The sequence below is a fragment of the Castor canadensis genome, chromosome 12, assembly GCF_047511655.1.
Source record: "Castor canadensis chromosome 12, mCasCan1.hap1v2, whole genome shotgun sequence".
NCBI classification, from domain to species: domain Eukaryota; kingdom Metazoa; phylum Chordata; class Mammalia; order Rodentia; family Castoridae; genus Castor; species Castor canadensis.
This window is the reverse complement of record NC_133397.1, coordinates 91514735-91533930: the sequence shown is the minus strand read 5'-3', so window position 1 is coordinate 91533930 and position 19196 is coordinate 91514735. Positions and strand designations below refer to the sequence as shown.

General features: G+C 38.0%; 1 protein-coding gene across 3 annotated transcripts in view; it reads right to left on the bottom strand.

Moving 5' to 3' along the window:
- Mrps9 (mitochondrial ribosomal protein S9) overlaps nt 1-682 on the bottom strand; it is a 60404-nt gene extending 59722 nt beyond the window's left edge. Inside the window, exon 1 of one of the 3 annotated variants that reach the window (XM_074050463.1) lies at nt 498-682. In XM_074050463.1, coding sequence (XP_073906564.1) covers nt 498-632 — 135 coding nt within the window. In that variant the 5' untranslated portion in view covers nt 633-682. The remainder of the gene's footprint in view (nt 1-497) is intronic. The other 2 variants (XM_020179668.2, XM_020179669.2) reach the window with 2 other exon arrangements.
- Nucleotides 683-19196: the final 18514 nt, after the last annotated feature.

The following is a 19196-nucleotide window of genomic DNA, read 5'->3' as shown; positions in this document are numbered from 1 at the left end:
TCACTGCCGGGTGGATTAGAAGTGAACAAATTCCGGTCTCCAATGCTTCAGTGTTGGAGAAAATTAAGAAAGAGACACTGCACAGGTCCAAGGCACTTAAAAAATGTCACTATTCTCTCCACAAAGTCTTGCAGTCACTGCAGGAGTCCGGTCCCCAAGGTCCCCAGGCGCGGCCTTCCGCCTCTGGAGCCGACGCCACACCGAGGCGCCAACCCTCAGCCCGAGGGCAAAGCCAAGGCAAGGGTCGCTCCAGCCCTATCTGCAGATAACTAACGCCTCGCCGCACCCCGAAAACCCAGAAAGAACCCCTAAAGGGTCCGCCGCAAGCCAATAATTCCACTAACTTCACACCTCTATTAAAACCTAAGACCGTCGAGTCCCTCGCTGAGAGCACACGAGACGCCGGGGCGGGGATTCCGGGGGTATGAGGGGGTCGTAACCGGCTCCACATCCGCGCACCACATGGTCTACTCTCCTCCAGTTCTTCCGGGCCTTACCTGGGATCCGGTACTTGCCTGCAAGTCTGCTGCAGTGGTTTTCCAATACTCTTGCCTTGGGGCGAGGCTAACCCTAGCCCCGAGAAAGAACCGGTAGGAAAGTGCTCGGGCGCAAGACGCACAGGGAGCCGCCATGTTAGCTGAGGGAGACCCCAGCGGGGGAGGCGAGGGGGCGGGGCCTGGGAACCGCGCAGGCGCGGAGCGGCGCCGGCTTCGGGACGCTGTCGGAGCAAGGGCTTTCTGGGCCGTAGGAATAGGGGGCGTGTCCCGAGGGCGTCGACAGCTCGCCGCTGATTCGGTGTGTGGCGCTCGCGGGGCGTGTCTTGCTCCACCTCGCGGGCGGTGCCGAGCGGGAGGAGGCGGGCTGGCGGGCATTTCTGTTCTGTCACGCGCGGTTTGGGTTCTGTCGCACTCGATCCTCCCTAGTGTTGACTTCCACGTGGGTCTCTGCCCACCGCTGCCTCTCGAGCCGGCTCTCGGGAACCGTAGCCCGGCGGTCGGGGACCCTGCGCAGCCTCCGCACCTCCCTCGGTTCGCGCTGTGAGTTCACCCCACTCCTAGGTTCCTGTCGTCCTGTCTTCCTAGATGGGCTTTCTCCACCCTTTCTTGTTTTCAGGATCCAGGTCAGGCTTCCAGCTAGTGTCAAACCTCTCTAGCTTCCCTGGCACGCACTCTTACCTTGCGTCTTCACTGCGTGACTCAGGCCGAGGACAAACACTGCCCTCCTCACCTTTGCACGTCTCTCCCCAGAGCATCCCTACGAAGGCTTACTCGAAACCCTTCGGAACTGAGTAGCTGTTGAGTTCAGATGAATACATCTTGGTTTCGGACACGTGTCTGCTCTTGACAGTAACTCCCAGTTGATAGCTACCGAATATGAATTAAATTATGCTGTAACCACTCTAGGGCTCACGCCTATAATCCCAGCTACGCAGGAGGCGAGATGATGGGAGGATCAACGTTAGTGAGACCTTATCTTAAAAACAAGTCAGGCTGGTGGTACTCGTCTGCAGTCCCAGCTACCCGGAAGGCAAAGGTAGGAGGATGGAGGTCTGAGATGTCTGAGGCCTGTCAGGAAATAGACATTCTGCCTGAACAATAGCTCAAGATAGGGTGTGGCTTAAGTGGTGGGATGCTAAAGGCACTGAGTTCAAACCCCAGTACCACCAAATAAACCACTCTAAAAGGGTTTCGAAACATTTAGATTTGAAGGATCAGTAAAATTAATATACACCTATACACACACATACAGAAAATCTGAGATCATACAAGGTGATCAAGGCCATGTTGACATCTCACAAAACAATATTTGAACATTAGAACAGTAGAAATGGCATACTTTAAGAAAAAATAACAGTCCTTTAAAAATGGAATGTGTGGGGCAGTATGAAAAGCTTGCCCTGTGTTTTCCTCCTTGTTTACTATCTTTTAGATCAGTGAAAATTTCATCAAAAATTGGCAGAGATCCATGAACTAGCATTTGAGAATCAAGACTTCATAGTTCACGAAAATAGATGCCTTTAAATAGCATTTCCTACACACTGCAAATTTTAAAAAACAAAACCAAACCATGAAACATTAACAGTGGAAATAGAAAACAATTGAGTAAGTTTATGGCAGCAGAATTTATACCATTAAAACTGGTTTATGTTGAAGCATGTAGTAACACTGAAATTAGGGTTGGGAGTTGTGGAGGATTTTTTTGTTTTTGTTTTTGTTTTTTGTATTTTTAAAAATGTCATAGTCTTCTGTTAGAATGCAGCAAAATAAATGTAATACATTTCCCACCTCTTGGGGCAACACTTGTACAAACTACTGTGTTAAATTTACTGTGTAGCCTTTGAATTTGGGGACAAATACACTGTACTGGTTGATACTGGGTACATAATTTGGAGACAGAAATATTGAAATGTGCTGACAAACATTTAAAATATCAAGAAATATGAACTTTACCAAATGGCTAACACTTAATTTCTTTCATTTTTCCTTCATTTATTGAGCACCTATTATGTCATAAGCATCAGCCATCATAGGTACCAAAAGTGTAAAATGTTAGGGTCATATACAATGTGAGGTTTGGTTCCAAAGTCAACTTGTAAGGCAAACATTAAGAAAGTCAAATTGTTGGACTAACAGCAAGTGTTGTTGAGATAGGAGAATCGTTAGATGCTGCTGGTAGGAGCATAAATTGGTACAGTTCTCATGAAATGAACCAAATGATCAGTGACTACTGAAGTTAAGGTGAGCATCCCCAACAATGCTAGGTATGTATACCCTGCAGAAATTCTTGTATCCTGCATCAAGAGAGATGTATGAGAATGTTCATAGCAATACTTTTTGTAACAACAAAAATAAACTATCGATAGGAAAAGAATGACTAAGAGAGTACCATACAGCAATGACAACCAAGGAGCCATAACTACACATATGAATATGGATGAGTTTCACCAGATGGAGCAAAAAATAGGAAGCACATATGCATACATATAACATGACTCCACTTTCATAAACAAGCAAAATTGAGCAAGATATTGTTCAAGGGTTTAATCCCTACATAGTGAAACCAAAAAGAAAAGCAAGAAAATGATAATACAAAATTCAGGGGAGTAAATATCCCTGAGAGGAAGGCAAGTGTTGGCGTGAGCAGGATACATGGGAAGCCAAGTCTCCTGGCAACATTCTCTATCTGAAGATGAGTGTTGGGTTCCTAGATGTTCACTTTTTTGTTATTTGTGAAACTCTACATTTGTGCTATATATACACAGTCGAACTTTCAAAAAAAAAAACCTAAACACATGTTACATGTAACCTCGGTACACAGAACATCAAAGCAGAGCTGCTCTGTTGAAGCAAATGCTGTGGGGCCTGGGGCTGCTTCCTTAGGCCCCAGGTCTCCTACAATCTGGCTTTCACTGCCACCTCAGGCTGAGCCCTCATTCAACATTTAACCTTGCACACCTATTCTTCAGCTACAGCTCCTGCTTCCCGCCAGCTTGTGAAGTCCATGCTGGAGGATTCAAGACCTCAATTCTCATGCAGATGCAGTCCTAGGGGGTGGGCCAGTCAGCCAGGCCTGCATTTGCCTGCTCCTCCAGTCACATCTCAGCTGCTACTTTAGGAGAGACCCTGAGCCAGAACTAGGAACCTCAGGCTCTTGGACTAAGAGATAAATTAATACTGTGTTAAGCCACTGAAGTGTGAGGCAATTTGTTATGCAGCAATAGATAACTCATAAACCTGGGAGTTTGCTAGAAATGCATATTCTTGGGTCATAATCCAAACTTCTTGTACCGAGGCATGTGGCTTAGCATAAATCCTTCAAACAATTCAAGAGGTTTTTATGAGTCATTTAATAGTCGGTCATATTTCATTACATTTAACCTGTTGGCCTTTCCATCTTCTTCATCTGGCAAAATTCATATATGGTTATGATGATGATGATAAAAATACACACCTTAAACTTTACATTTTAACCTTTTTAAATGTATAATTCAGTGGCATTAAGTATGCTTTCATTGTTTTGCAGCCATCTTCACTGTCCCTTCCAGAACATTTTCATCCTCCCAAACTGAAGCTTTGTACCCACTGAATACCAACTTCTCATCCCTTCCTTCCACAGCTCCTCAAACACACCATTCTTTCTGTCTCTGTGAATCTATTTTAGGAAACTCATATCAGTGAAACCATGCCATAGGTTCATGGCTGTCATATTTCACCCAGCACAGTGTCCTCAAGGTTCATCCATGCTGTAGCATGTGTCAGAATTTCTTTCTTTAAAAGCTGAATAATTGTATGTATATACTACATTTTGTTTACCCATTGATCCATTGATCCATTGATGGACACTTGGGTTTTGCTGCCTTTTGCTATTGTGAATAATTCTGTTATGACCATAGATATATAAATGGAAGTTCGAGTCCCTGCTTTTAATTCTTTTGGGCACCTAGAAATGGAACTTCAGGATTCTTTTTTTTTAATGTGGCCAGATTTTTAACTTAATGCCCTAGGCAGGTGCCCATAAATGAAAATTTGTATTAAAACTAAAACTTGAAAAATCTGTGATTATCTAGACCACTCCCTGCTAAATAAATAGTATATGTGGAGGAAGAAAATGAGCAATGTAAATTTTAGTGAAAAGGTAAAATATTTAGGAAATAATTTCAGTATATAATTGTTACATATCAAGCTCCTATAACAGTTTAAAAATGAGCTAGGATGTCAGCCTAGTAAGTATATTCTTCAAGATGCATACATTTTACCACATTAATTGAATTTTAATAAATAACACATAGAACAAGTACCTTCTTTTGATTATTTTCACTGTGTTCAGTGTGGACCAAACCCATCTGCATACACTCTTTACCTATGAGCTGTCAACTATGTTTGCTACAAAAGAGACAACACACTTCGGGAGCTGTCAGTCAATGCTGTTGTGATGCTTCAAGCCTCATTTCTCCAGGCATAGTTATCAAAAATAAAGCAAATTTACATGGAACATGAAAGTGGATCAATCACACCATTTGCTGTGCACTGAAAATATCTTCAGACAGGCACAGGTTCAGGGACAATGTGCTTAGGGCCAGTGATTCCTTGACTATGCCTGCAATTTCTTTGCACAGATTTTTGTCATTAAAAAAAATTGCATTTAGGGCATTTGCCTAGCATGCAGAAGGTCCTGGGTTTCATTCCCAACCCCCATCACCCCCAAAATACCTGTAGGCAATAGGGAGATAGGATTAAAAGCATTTTCCCTATTTGAAATAATAAGATGTGTCAAAAATACTCTGTGACATTGAGAGGGTCTTTCTATTCTTTCCTTTCCTTTCTCTTTCTTTGTTTTTTTGCACACCAACCTGATGGGGATCAAACCCAGGGCCTATGTATGCTACCACTGAACTACATGTCCAGCCCCAAAGGAGATTTCTTTCATCTGTGTCATGAGCATGGACTTGGACTTGATATAGGATCTTCTGTGAAGGACACTGAGTGGAAGTAAAGAAGACCTAGCAAAATAGAAGTAAATGACCAAGGCTATAGACTGAGTAGGTTAAAGATACTAGGACTTTCTGAATAAAAACCAATGAATATGAAGAATGAATATAATTGAGATCAATAAAATCACTAAGATTATTGTGAAAGTAAATACTGATTTAATAATCTAATTCCAGAACTCAAACTAAAGTGAAACTCCCTGAGGCATAAGAGAGACTATTTTAAGACAAATAGAAGAGGGCCACTTTTCACAGCAGGGAGGCAACTTAAAAAGCATACCACTTATAAGAAGTTGAACACAGCCTGAAAATGTAAATAAAGAGATTGTGACCCAGATCTGAAAAGTCAGACAGATTCTGAAGTATAATTTTCTTTCTTAACCTTTTAATGAAGCAAAGGTAAGAGTCAGACATGTCATGTGTCTCTATTGGGAAAAGGGTGGGATTTAGATGGACCATGGGAATTCTAAGAAATATAAAAGAGAAGTACATACATTACATAATCTTGTGCATATAAATACATGCTATAGATAGTATTACAGCTTTTAAAGAGCATTATATAACATTACATGTCATTTCTTGAGCACTGTTCAGAGTACCTTAAAATTTTTGTCTCATTTAGCAATTTAGTGAGGAAGGAATGGAGTCAGATGACATTTGACCTGGGTCTGGAGCAAACACAACCTCATCCTTAACTGTCTGTCTAATACCCAGTCTTTGCCAAGTGTGTCTTATGAGCACTGACTTATCCTTTGTCCCTAGATGTGCTAACTCTTTCCATTCTTTTCAGGGACCTAGTGGCACTTGTCCTTCTGTGTCAGCACCCAAACCCAGCCACTCTGTCTACTGCTTTCAGTTACCCCTTTCCACCCCCATCTCATCTCCTGTGTAGACACAAGATTTGTCTAGATTGCTTTTCAGATGTTGAAAAACTGACTTCCCATTACATATGTTTTCTTTGGTCTGCACTGTGTTTTATGTGTGTGAAATTTAAATGTGGATGCTTTGCCATGTCCTCCCCACCCTCCTCTTTGGTGTCCTCCATCAGGCTGTCCCCAAGCTCATGTGACCCCCTTGCTTTCTATGTCACCTACAATGAATATAAACTTGGCAAATGCTTCCTGATACAGACATAAACCCAAGAGCTGTTCAGTTTTTGTTTACTCAGAAAAGCCCAGAGGATTCTTCTAGAAGGTGAATCAGACAGCTGGGTATTTTACAATTTGGAGACATGGAAAATCCTGTCCAACATCTCAGCTGGAAAGTGGAATTTTGGTGTTTTAGGGAATAAGAAAGAGATTTATCTCACTAGATCTACTTTATCTCTATCAACAATCTGTGTTTATATATATGTTTTGTAAGGCTCAGATGACAGGAACTATCTGGGTTACTGAGATGAAATCTGCCTTTTAGAGGTTTATAACCTTACAGAGGGAGAAAGATATTGATAGGAATATGGCAATTCTAGAAAGATTGCAATAGTCATGAAAGAATTACAAAGTAATTTAAGAAATCAGGAAGGAAAGCATTGCTCCCTGCCAAATGTATTGAGACGGTTTTATTTCTTAACCTTTTTATAGAGTTGCAAATCAAAATAAAGAAACCATCTAATTCATGTTTTTACTTTTATGCAGAACTATTTCTAAGCTCTCTCTGAAAGCAATTAATCTACCCTGTTTCATAATACTTACAACATAGAATTTCCTCATGTGATTAAAAATTGTTTTTCAATATCCTTAGATAACTCTTAAGCATTTGCATAACACCTTCCCTATTTCTACCAAAGGAACATTCTTGGCCCATTTTTTAAGTGTTTTCCCAAATCAAGTATCATATCTGATATCTGAAATTGTGTCCCATTTCAATGAGCATATCATAGGCTGACGTGATTAAACTATCTCATCTCTTTATGAATAGAGTTTGCTGTGATTAAATTGTAAACACCTGCATGATGATATTTTGACTTTAGACTCAGAGGAACATTTTATCCTGGGAAATACAGATTTCCTGAAATAAGCATATCTCTTTTCCAACCAAGCTATTAGAGTTACATTCCCAGTGACCTTTGAAGCTCAGAAATATTCATGCTTATATGATAAATCCATGTTTTCCTGTCATCCTAATTATATATCCAATCTACTTTAAATATAGATTGCTGACTTCAAGGCATGCACTTGTCAAATATTCATATTCCTTATATTTAATCAGGGCAATGTATTTCTTTATGTTGTCAAAATCAAGAATTCAGTTTAGAAATTCAATAAGCTCATGAAATTTATAGCAGGGAAGACAAAACTGATAGTATGAATTTGCATAACTTCTATATTTTAAGGGTAAATGTATAAGTATACATCTATTTATATATAGTTGACCAGTTGTTGGAAAGATAGATTGTGAGGAAAGCAATGGAATTTTGGCTCTCAGAATTCCATGTGTGGATATTGTGATCACACAGATAATAGTATCAGCAGCAGCAAAGAGGAATATTTGCTAAAAAACAAAAAAAAAATGGGAGCAAGCATCAAGGTAATGCCTTGCACCACTTTGTGTGGTCAGTTACTGGCAACAGAAACAACTTGAACTGTTCTTAATAGAAAGGGATTTACTACCAAATGTTAATTAACTTACGAAATCATTGGAAGGGAAGGTGACCAAGCTATGGTTGAGCTTTGGGAACACCTTCCAGCCCCAGCAGTGCCTCTGCCTTGAATAGCAGCAACCAGGTGGATGCCTTAGCTTCATTCAGATCCAAGCTCAAGTTTCATGTAAATGTCTCTGATTGGCAGAAACTAAATCATGTGTCCAGCTTTTTATTTTACCAATATGGGGGGAAGCACTTTTGTTTTAACTGTTTTCTCACTGTTCTTTTACTGACAGTTTCCCAAACCATCTCTGGGACCTGGTAAATAGAATATAAATACATTTGAAGGAAGGAAATTGGAAGGGATGTTGAGGAAACTTATCCACAAAGTTTGTAACAACCACTTAATAAAGATATTGCAGAGGGGATTGAAGCATCACCCAGATGAACTTGAGGTCCTTTCAAACACTTTGAGGGCAGATTGGTTGAATGAGTGATCACATAAAACATAAGTTGCCTTTTTCTCTTTTCTTCACTATCTTTCAGTGGTCAATATTCATATATTGATTATAATTTTTGATGTCATGTAAGTATTATATGTTATAATTTTGTCACTTTATTTCCTTTTCCTAAATTGAGAATGCATGTGAATTGACATTTTTGTGTACCTTCTATTTAGACTGACAGCTAAATATATTTTAATGCTTAGTTAATTCAGTGTAGGAATGGCCATCACAGTAGATTATTGTCTAAAGGGTCTCTCTCTCCCTCTACCTCTCTCTCTCTCTTTCCCTCCCTCCATCTCCCTTTCTGTTTCTCTCTCTCTCTTTCTCTCTCTCTCTCTGCATGCAGTGCTAGGGATCAAACCTTGTGCCCTGTGCATGCTAGGCAAGCACTCTATCACTGAGCTACATCCCCAACCCTCCATCTCTATTGTTATTGCACAGAAAAATGTCATTGAGGATTTTTAACCCTGCAGAAACTTCCTTTATTTTAATCTTAGCAAAATAATTTTAACTCATGAAGCATGACAAATTCAACATGATTATTCAGATGATTATCATGACAGATCTACAAAGAGCATGTCCTCAGTGTACATGTGTTAGTCAGTTTTCCATCACTATGACAAAATACCTGAGATAATAACTTAAAAGGAGAGAAAGGTTTATTTGTGTTCATGGTTTCAGTCAATGGGCTCTTGTTCCCATTGCTCTGACTGAAACTGCATTGCATATAAACTTGGAAGTTTTTTGGTTTCATTTTTATATATAGATATTACTTTCATTTACTTATTTTTTATTTTTTTATCTTTGATTTTCAATCCTCGCTCTGTCTCTCTATTGTCTGTTCAGCTTACTGTCGATTAGTACACTAACACTCCCTGTTTATACCTTTGAAACTCTCTTGTCTGATACCTTGTTCTGCTTTCTCCCTCTTGTCTGTATATTTGTTTTCCCCTTTTCTTTAACTTCTTGCTTTCCATCTCAGCTCACTCTTCCATTCTCAATATTACCATTGTTACTATTACAAGCTAGAAAATACTTAATTACACACAGTACAGGGACAGTAACAACACCAAGGACAATGACAGGAAGACAGAAAAAACAGGGAAACCAGTTTCCCCACAGCAAAAAATTAGTACAGGAACCAGAGGGGAATGAAGAGAACAGAAACTCAGATCCAGACTCCAACAAAATGAAGATAAACTATGCCAAAGGACCCAATGAAGCCCACAAGAATAATTTAAAAGAAGACATACTACAAGTACTCAATGAGAATTTTATAGAGATGATACTGGATAGGGTCAACCAAAATGTACAGGAGACACTCAAGAAATTCCAAGACAATAAAAATAGAGAATTTGAAAAAGCAAAAGAAGAAATAAAGGAAACCATAGAAGCACTGTATAAACACCAAAGTGAAAGAGAGAACACAATGAATAAATGGATAAATGAACTCAGGACAAAAATAGACAACAATAAAGAAGAAAACTGCCAGGAAATGGAAAACCTCAGAAAAAATGAAACAGAACTGCAAAGCAAAACGGAAGGCCAATCCAGCAGAATAGAACAAACAGAAGACAGAATCTCAGAACTTGAAGATGAAATGGTAATTAAAGGAAAAACCGAAGAACTGTTAATTAAACAACTCAAGACCTGTGAAAAGAAAATGCAAGAACTCACTGACTCCATCAAAAGACCAAACTTGAGAATCATGGGCATCGAAGAAGGAGAAGAGGTGCAAGCGAAGGGTATGCGTAATATATTCAACAAAATAATAACGGAAAATTTCCCGAATCTAGAGAGAGATATTCCCATACAAATGCAAGAGGCCTCCAGGACACCAAACAGACCAGATCAAAATAGAACTACTCCACGACATATCATCATTAAAACAACAAGTTCAGAAACTAAGGAAAGAATATTGAAGGCTGTAAGAGAGAAAAAACAAGTAACATACAAAGGTAAACCCATCAAAATCACAGCAGACTTCTCAACAGAAACATTAAAAGCAAGAAGAGCGTGGGGTGAGATCTTCCGGGCACTGAATGAAAATAACTTCAACCCCAGAATACTCTACCCAGCAAAGCTATCATTCAAAATAGATGGAGCAATAAAAGTCTTCCATGATAAGCAGAAACTAAAACAATATGTGACCACAAAGCCACCATTACAAAAGATTCTGCAAGGGATCCTGCACACAGAAAGTGACACCCAACTTAACCATGAAAAGGCAGGCAGCACCAAACCACAGGATAAGAAAAAGCAAGACAGTAGAGAGTAACATCAAGCTAGGTACACACAATCAAACCTTCAAACAACTAAGATAACTAAATGGCAGGAATCACCACATACCTATCAGTACTAACGCTTAATGTTAATGGACTTAATTCACCCATCAAAAGACACCGTTTGACAAAATGGATCAAAAAAGAAGATCCAACAATTTGTTGCTTACAGGAGACTCATCTCACCGACAGAAATAAGCATATGCTTAGGATGAAAGGCTGGAAGAAGATTTACCAAGCCAATGGCCCCCGAAAACAACCAGGAGTAGCAATACTTATCTCTGACAAAGTGGACTTCAAACCTACATTGATCAAACGAGATAAAGAAGGACATTCCATACTAATAAAAGGGGAAATAGACCAAAAGGAAATAATAATCATCAACCTGTATGCCCGCAATGTCAACGCACCCAATTTCATCAAACATACCCTGAAAGACCTAAAAGCATATATAAACGCCAACACAGTGGTTGTGGGAGACTTTAACACCCCATTATCATCAATAGATAGGTCATCCAAACAAAAAATCAATAAAGAAATCCAAGATCTAAACTATGCAATAGATCAAGTGGACCTAGTAGATGTCTACAGAACATTTCATCCAACCTCTACACAATATACATTCTTCTCAGCAGCCCATGGAACCTTCTCCAAAATAGATCATATCCTAGGGCACAAAGCAAGCCTCAGCAAATATAAGAAAATAGAAATAATACCGTGCATACTATCTGACCACAATGCAGTAAAAGTAGAACTCAACAACAAAAGTAAAGACAAAAAACATGCAAACAGCTGGAAACTAAATAACTCATTACTTAATGAAGAATGGATCATCGATGCAATAAAAGAGGAAATTAAAATGTTCCTGGAAGTCAATGAAAATGAAAACACAACCTACCGGAACCTATGGGACACAGCTAAGGCAGTCTTGAGAGGAAAGTTTATAGCTATGAGTGCATATATTAAAAAGATTGAAAGATCCCAAATCAATGACCTAATGATACATCTCAAACTCCTAGAAAAACAAGAACAAGCAAATCCCAAAACAAATAGAAGGAGAGAAATAATAAAAATAAGAGCTGAAATCAATGAAATAGAAACCAAAAAAACCATACAAAGAATTAATGAAACAAAAAGTTGGTTCTTTGAAAAAATAAACAAGATCGATAGACCCCTGGCAAACCTGACTAAAATGAGGAGAGAAAAAACCCAAATTAGTAGAATTAGGAATGCAAAAGGGGAGATAACAACAAACACCATGGAAGTCCAGGAAATCATCAGAGACTACTTTGAAAACCTATATTCAAATAAATTTGAAAATCTTAAAGAAATGGACAGATTTCTAGATACATATGATCATCCAAAACTGAAACAAGAGGAAATTAATCACCTGAATAGACCTATAACACAAAATGAAATTGAAGCAGCAATCAAGAGTCTCCCCAAAAAGAAAAGTCCAGGACCCAATGGATTCTCTGCTGAATTCTATCAGACCTTTAAAGAAGAACTGATACCAACCCTCCTTAAACTGTTCCATGAAATAGAAAGGGAAGGAAAACTGCCAAACACATTTTATGAAGCCAGTATTACACTTATCCCAAAACCAGGCAAAGACACCTCCAAAAAGGAGAACTATAGGCCAATCTCCCTAATGAACATTGATGCAAAAATCCTCAACAAAATAATGGCAAATCGAATTCAGCAACACATCAAAAAGATTATCCACCACGACCAGGTAGGCTTCATCCCAGGGATGCAGGGGTGGTTCAACATACGAAAATCAATAAACGTAATAAACCACATTAACAGAAGCAAAGACAAAAACCACTTGATCATCTCAATAGATGCAGAAAAAGCCTTTGATAAGATCCAACATCATTTCATGATAAAAGCTCTAAGAAAACTAGGAATAGAAGGAAAGTTCCTCAACATTATAAAAGCTATATATGACAAACCTACAGCCAGCATTATACTTAACGGAGAAAAATTAAAACCATTCCCTCTAAAATCAGGAACCAGACAAGGATGCCCACTATCTCCACTCCTATTCAACATAGTACTGGAATTCCTAGCCAGAGCAATTAGGCAAGAAGAAGGAATAAAAGGAATACAAATAGGTAAAGAAACTGTCAAAATATCCCTATTTGCAGACGACATGATCCTATACCTTAAAGACCCAAAAAACTCTACTCAGAAGCTTCTAGACATCATCAATAGCTATAGCAAGGTAGCAGGATATAAAATCAACATAGAAAAATCATTAGCATTTCTATACACTAACAATGAGCAAACGGAAAAAGAATATATGAAAACAATTCCATTTACAATAGCCTCAAACAAAATCAAATACCTAGGTGTAAACCTAACAAAAGATGTGAAAGACCTCTACAAGGAAAACTATACACTTCTGAAGAAAGAGATTGAGGAAGACTATAGAAAGTGGAGAGATCTCCCATGCTCATGGATTGGTAGAATCAACATAGTAAAAATGTCGATACTCCCCAAAGTAATCTACATGTTTAATGCAATTCCCATCAAAATTCCAATGACATTCATTAAAGAGATTGAAAAATCTACTGTGAAATTTATATGGAAACACAAGAGGCCACGAATAGCCAAGGCAATACTCAGTCAAAAGAACAATACAGGAGGTATCACAATACCTGACTTCAAACTATATTACAAAGCAATAACAATAAAAACAGCATGGTACTGGCACAAAAGCAGACATGAAGACCAGTGGAACAGAATAGAGGATCCAGATATGAAGCCACACAACTATGAGCAACTTATCTTTGACAAAGGAGCTAAAAATATACGATGGAGAAATAGCAGCCTCTTCAACAAAAACTGCTGGGAAAATTGGTTAACAGTCTGCAAAAAACTGAAACTAGATCCATGTATATCACCCTATACCAAGATTAACTCAAAATGGATCGAGGATCTTAATATCAGACCTCAAACTCTTAAGTTGATACAAGAAAGAGTAGGAAATACTCTGGAGTTAGTAGGTATAGGTAAGAACTTTCTCAATGAAACCCCAGCAGCACAGCAACTAAGAGATAGCATAGATAAATGGAACCTCATAAAACTAAAAAGCTTCTGTTCATCAAAAGAAATGGTCTCTAAACTGAAGAGAACACCCACAGAGTGGGAGAAAATATTTGCCAATTATACATCAGACAAAGGACTGATAACCAGAATATACAGGGAACTTAAAAAACTAAATTCTCCCCAAACTAATGAACCAATAAAGAAATGGGCATGTGAACTAAACAGAACTTTCTCAAAAGAAGAAATTCAAATGGCCAGAAAACACATGAAAAAATGCTCACCATCTCTAGCAATAAAGGAAATGCAAATTAAAACCACACTAAGATTCCACCTCACCCCTGTTAGAATAGCCATCATCAGCAACACCACCAACAACAGGTGTTGGCGAGGATGCGGGGAAAAAGGAGCCCTCTTACACTGTTGGTGGGAATGTAGACTAGTACAACCACTCTGGAAAAAAATTTGGAGGCTACTTAAAAAGCTGGACATCGATCTACCATTTGATCCAGCAATACCACTCTTGAGGATATACCCAAAAGACTGTTACTCCAGAGGCACCTGCTCATCCATGTTTATTGCGGCACTATTCACAATAGCCAAGTTATGGAAACAGCCAAGATGCCCCAGCACTGACGAATGGATTAAGAAAATGTGGTATCTATACACAATGGAATTTTATGCAGCCATGAAGAAGAACAAAATGTTATCATTCACTGGTAAATGGATGGAATTGGAGAACATCATTCTGAGTGAGGTTAGCCTGGCTCAAAAACCAAAAATCGTATGTTCTCCCTCATATGTGGACATTAGATCAAGGGCAAACACAACAAGGGGATTGGACTATGAGCACATTATAAAAGCGAGAGTACACAAGGGAGGGGTGAGGATAGGTAAGACACCTAAAAAACTAGCTAGCATTTGTTGCCCTTAACGCAGAGAAACTAAAGCAGATACCTTAAAGCAACTGAGGCCAATAGGAAAAGGGGAACAGGTACTAGAGAAAAGGTGAGATCAAAAAGAAATAACCTAGAAGGTAACACCCACGCACAGGAAATCAATGTGAGTCAATGCCCTGTATAGCTATCCTTATCTCAACCAGCAAAACCCCTTGTTCCTTCCTATTATTGCTTATACTCTCTCTACAACAAAATTAGAGATAAGGGCAAAATAGTTTCTGCTGGGTATTGAGGAGGGGGAGCGGGAGGGGGCGGAGTGGGTGGTAAGGGAGGGGGTGGGGGCAGGGGGGAGAAATGAACCAAGCCTTGTATGCACATATGAATAATAAAAGAAAAATGAAAAAAAAAAGGGTAATTCTGTAATGTGCAGTGAAGGACAATGAAGAGAACAACCAGTCATTTGGCCTCCATCCCCTGTTATCATTTTCAAAATACAGGTTTTTCTATTTATTCCTTAAAAATGTGTTGGTGTTTCATTTTTCTATTTAGATATCACCAATTTGTTTTGTATGGAGAGACCTAGCATCTGTGTATTTCAATAAATGAATTATTGTAATGATTATTTAATTGAATACCCAAAGTTCAGCATCTTTAGGATTTAATGAAAGTGAATTTATTGCACATTATATACAACACCATGTTTTAGTTCCCAAATTTCTATTTGCTAAATTTGGTTTTCAAAATTTGATTTATAAACAATACCTAGAACAAAATTCATACCTTATATTTATTCAATAATTTATGTTTTCAAAGCATTTCTTACCACATTATTTCTTTGTTTGATTCTTAGAACAGCCTAATTCAAATGTAAGCATTCCAAGGAGGGGGAAAGATGTGAAGATAGTGTGAAGGAGGGTGAATATGGTGCCAATATTGTGTACACATGTATGTAAATGGAAAAGGAGACCTGTTGAAACTATTCCAGGAATGGGGAAAGGGAGGGATAAAGGGGAATGATGGAGTGGATGAATCCAACTATTATATATTATAAGAACTTTTGTAAATGTCACACTGTAACCCCAGTATAACAATAATCAAAAAATGTCAATCATTCCAGAAATGGTGTTAATTTTGGATACCCCAGCTTGCATATTTTAAGTGCTAAAAACACATGCCAACAATGGAAAAGTATTATCTTATCATCAAGAAAGTAAAAAAAGGCACTATTAAATACAATGGTAATTAAATACTTCAAAGGAAAAAAACAAAGGCTAGCTTGGTTGTGAAAAAAGAATTATCTCTTAAATTTCTTAGGTGTTCTTAATTTCTGCAGATGCACATGCATATACACAGTAAATCAAAGATCCTAAATAAGTGAAAAAAATCCTTTAATATTTTTGACATAATTTCATTGCCACAAACACTATTTGCACTAAGTATTGGTATCCAGATTTCCTCTCCTTTGGCCATAGGGATGGAGTTTATTTTCCAAATTTAGGAAAAGAGTAAGTAAATAAAGATTTAGAAAAACAGTTGGCTGAGACGTGCCTTCTGTCTTTTCCTTGACATTTTCCTTGATTGGCATAGTATCCTTTCACATAAACCTTTTCCCCCTTAGCTCTATCTTTTTGCTTTTTAAAAATTGTGATAAAATGTACATAACAGAAGATTTGCCATATTAATCATTTAAGTGCACAGTCAAGTGGTGTTCAGAACGTTCATATCGTTATGCAGTCATCACCCTCCATCTTCACTATTCTTTTTGTCTTGCAAAATTGCAAACTATGAACATTAAATAAGAATACTGCAGTCCCTTCTCCTCCTAGCCCTTGGCAGCAACCACTCTACTTTCTGTCTCTATGAATTTGACTGCTCTAGGGACCTCAAAGGAATAGAATCAGAGAGTACTTGTCTTTTTGTGACTGGCTTATTTCACTTAGCATAATGCCTTGGAAGTTCACCCATGTCGTGGAACGTGACAGGATTTCTTTCATTCTGAAGACTGAATAATATTCCTTTGCAGGTATAGACCACGTTTGGTTAAGCTATTCCTTGATCGGTGCTTGGATTGCTACCATGTTTTAACTATTGTGAATGATGCTTATGTGGTTATTATTTGCATGGGACATATTTTTCTAACCTTTCACTTAACCTATTTCTATATTTAGAGATATAAAGTGAGTCTCTTGCCAATGACACATAATCGGATCATTTTATTTTCATGCATTCTGCCAATTTCTGCTTTTTGATTGAAGAATTTAATCCAGTTACATTCAAAACAATTACTTATAAAGAGGTGCTTCTGTCATTTTTCTATTGTTTTCTATATGCCTTATAGCTTTTGTCCACTCCTCATGCTGTTCTCTTTTTTGTTTGATTAACTTTTTTACAGTGAAATTTTTAAATTTCCTTCTGTGTATATTCTATATACATTTTCCTTGTGGTCACCATGGGGTAATACATTTAATATTTAAAGTTATCACACTTTTATTTGAATTTATACTAGGTTAATGTCAAAAACAAAACTCTGCTTCTTTAATAGCTCAATCCCCACCCCTCTCAGTTCTTGATGCCACAAAGATATCTTTTAATATCATCTGTCACAAAACATAATTATTGTGTTTTTATGCAGTAGTATCTTTAATTCTATAAACAACAAAATATGGAGTTACGAACCACAGTTACAATATCAACTTTTAGACTGATAATTGTATTTAATTGATTAATTTCAATTCATGTAGGAAGTGAGTCACATCCTGATTTTACAATACCATTTGCTTTTATTATCTCCATGTACCAACTTCTTTACTTCTTCATGAACTTAATTACTGCCTGGTGTTCAGGGTTTCTGCCTGCAGAGCTGCATTGGCAGTTCTTGCACAGCAGGACTACAGTTCCCTAGCTTCTGGGAATGTCTTAATTTCTCCTTCACTTTTGAAGGATACTTTTGCTGGACATATGATTTTTGATTGATAATCTTTCTTTCAGCACTAATTAATCCTTTTGGCCTCTAAAGTTTCTGATGAGAAATCTGCTAATAATCTTATGAAAGATCCTTATATGTGGTAAATCTTCCATCTTGCTGCATTCAAGATTCTCTTTGTTTTTGTTTTTCTATGGTTTGATTATAATCTATTGTGGTGTGGGTCTCTTTTGTATCTATCCTGTTTTGAGTTCACTGAGTTTGTTGGATGTTTATATTTATGTCTTCCATCATATTTGGATTGTTCTCAACTAAATTCCTTTGATTAATCTCTGTTCATTCGCTCTCTCTCTTCTCCCTTTGAGACTCTCACAGTGCATATGTTGGTTGACTTGCTGGTATCCTGTAGGCCTCTTACTCTCTGTTCACTTTTCTTTATTCTCTTTTCTTTAGGTATCTGAGAATTGGTCATTTCAATTGTCCTATCTTCAAGTTCACTGATTCTTCTTTCTCAGTCTGCCTTTGAATTCCTTTAGTGAAATTTTCATTTCAGCATCATACTTTTCAGCTTCAGAATAAATTTTTGGGATTTATTTTGAGACTGGCTACCTCTTTATAGCAATTTTCATGCTGTACAGTCATTATTTTCTTGACTTTCTCCACTTCTTCCTTTAGTTCTTTGAATATGTTTTAAGTAGTTGTTTAAAGTCTTTGTCTGATAGGTTCATCATCTTGTTATTCTCAGGAATAGTTTCTTTTGTTTTTTAGTTTCAATGGGTTATACGCTTGTATTTCTTTTATGCCTTTTAGGTATTTTGGGTTGAAAATTGGACATATAGATTTAACAATTGTAACTTTGGAAATTGGATTCTCCTTTTTCCCCAGGATTTGTTGATTTTTTAAAATTGTTGCAAGCTGTCTCTGTATCAAAAATCAGACCTTAGGTGCAAACTTAAGGTCTTCACATGCCTTTTCTTAGCCCCTGGGGCTGTGTGATCACTTTCTAAGTTTCCTCATCTATGTTATTACTTTTTAAATGCTCTCATCTTTTTTTTTTTTTCATTTTTCTTTTATTATTCATATGTGCATACAAGGCTTGGTTCATTTCTCCCCCCTGCCCCCACCCCCTCCCTTACCACCCACTCCACCCCCTCCCGCTCCCCCCCTCAATACCCAGCAGAAACTATTTTGCTCTTATCTCTAATTTTGTTGTAGAGAGAGTATAAGCAATAATAGGAAGGAACAAGGGGTTTTGCTGGTTGAGATAAGGATAGCTATACAGGGCATTGACTCACATTGATTTCCTGTGCGTGGGTGTTACCTTCTAGGTTAATTCTTTTTGATCTAACCTTTTCTCTAGTTCCTGGTCCCCTTTTCCTATTGGCCTCAGTTAAATGCTCTCATCTTTAATATCTGGTTCAAAGACAGACAAAACAGAAAAAGGAGAGATAAAACAAAAGAAACCA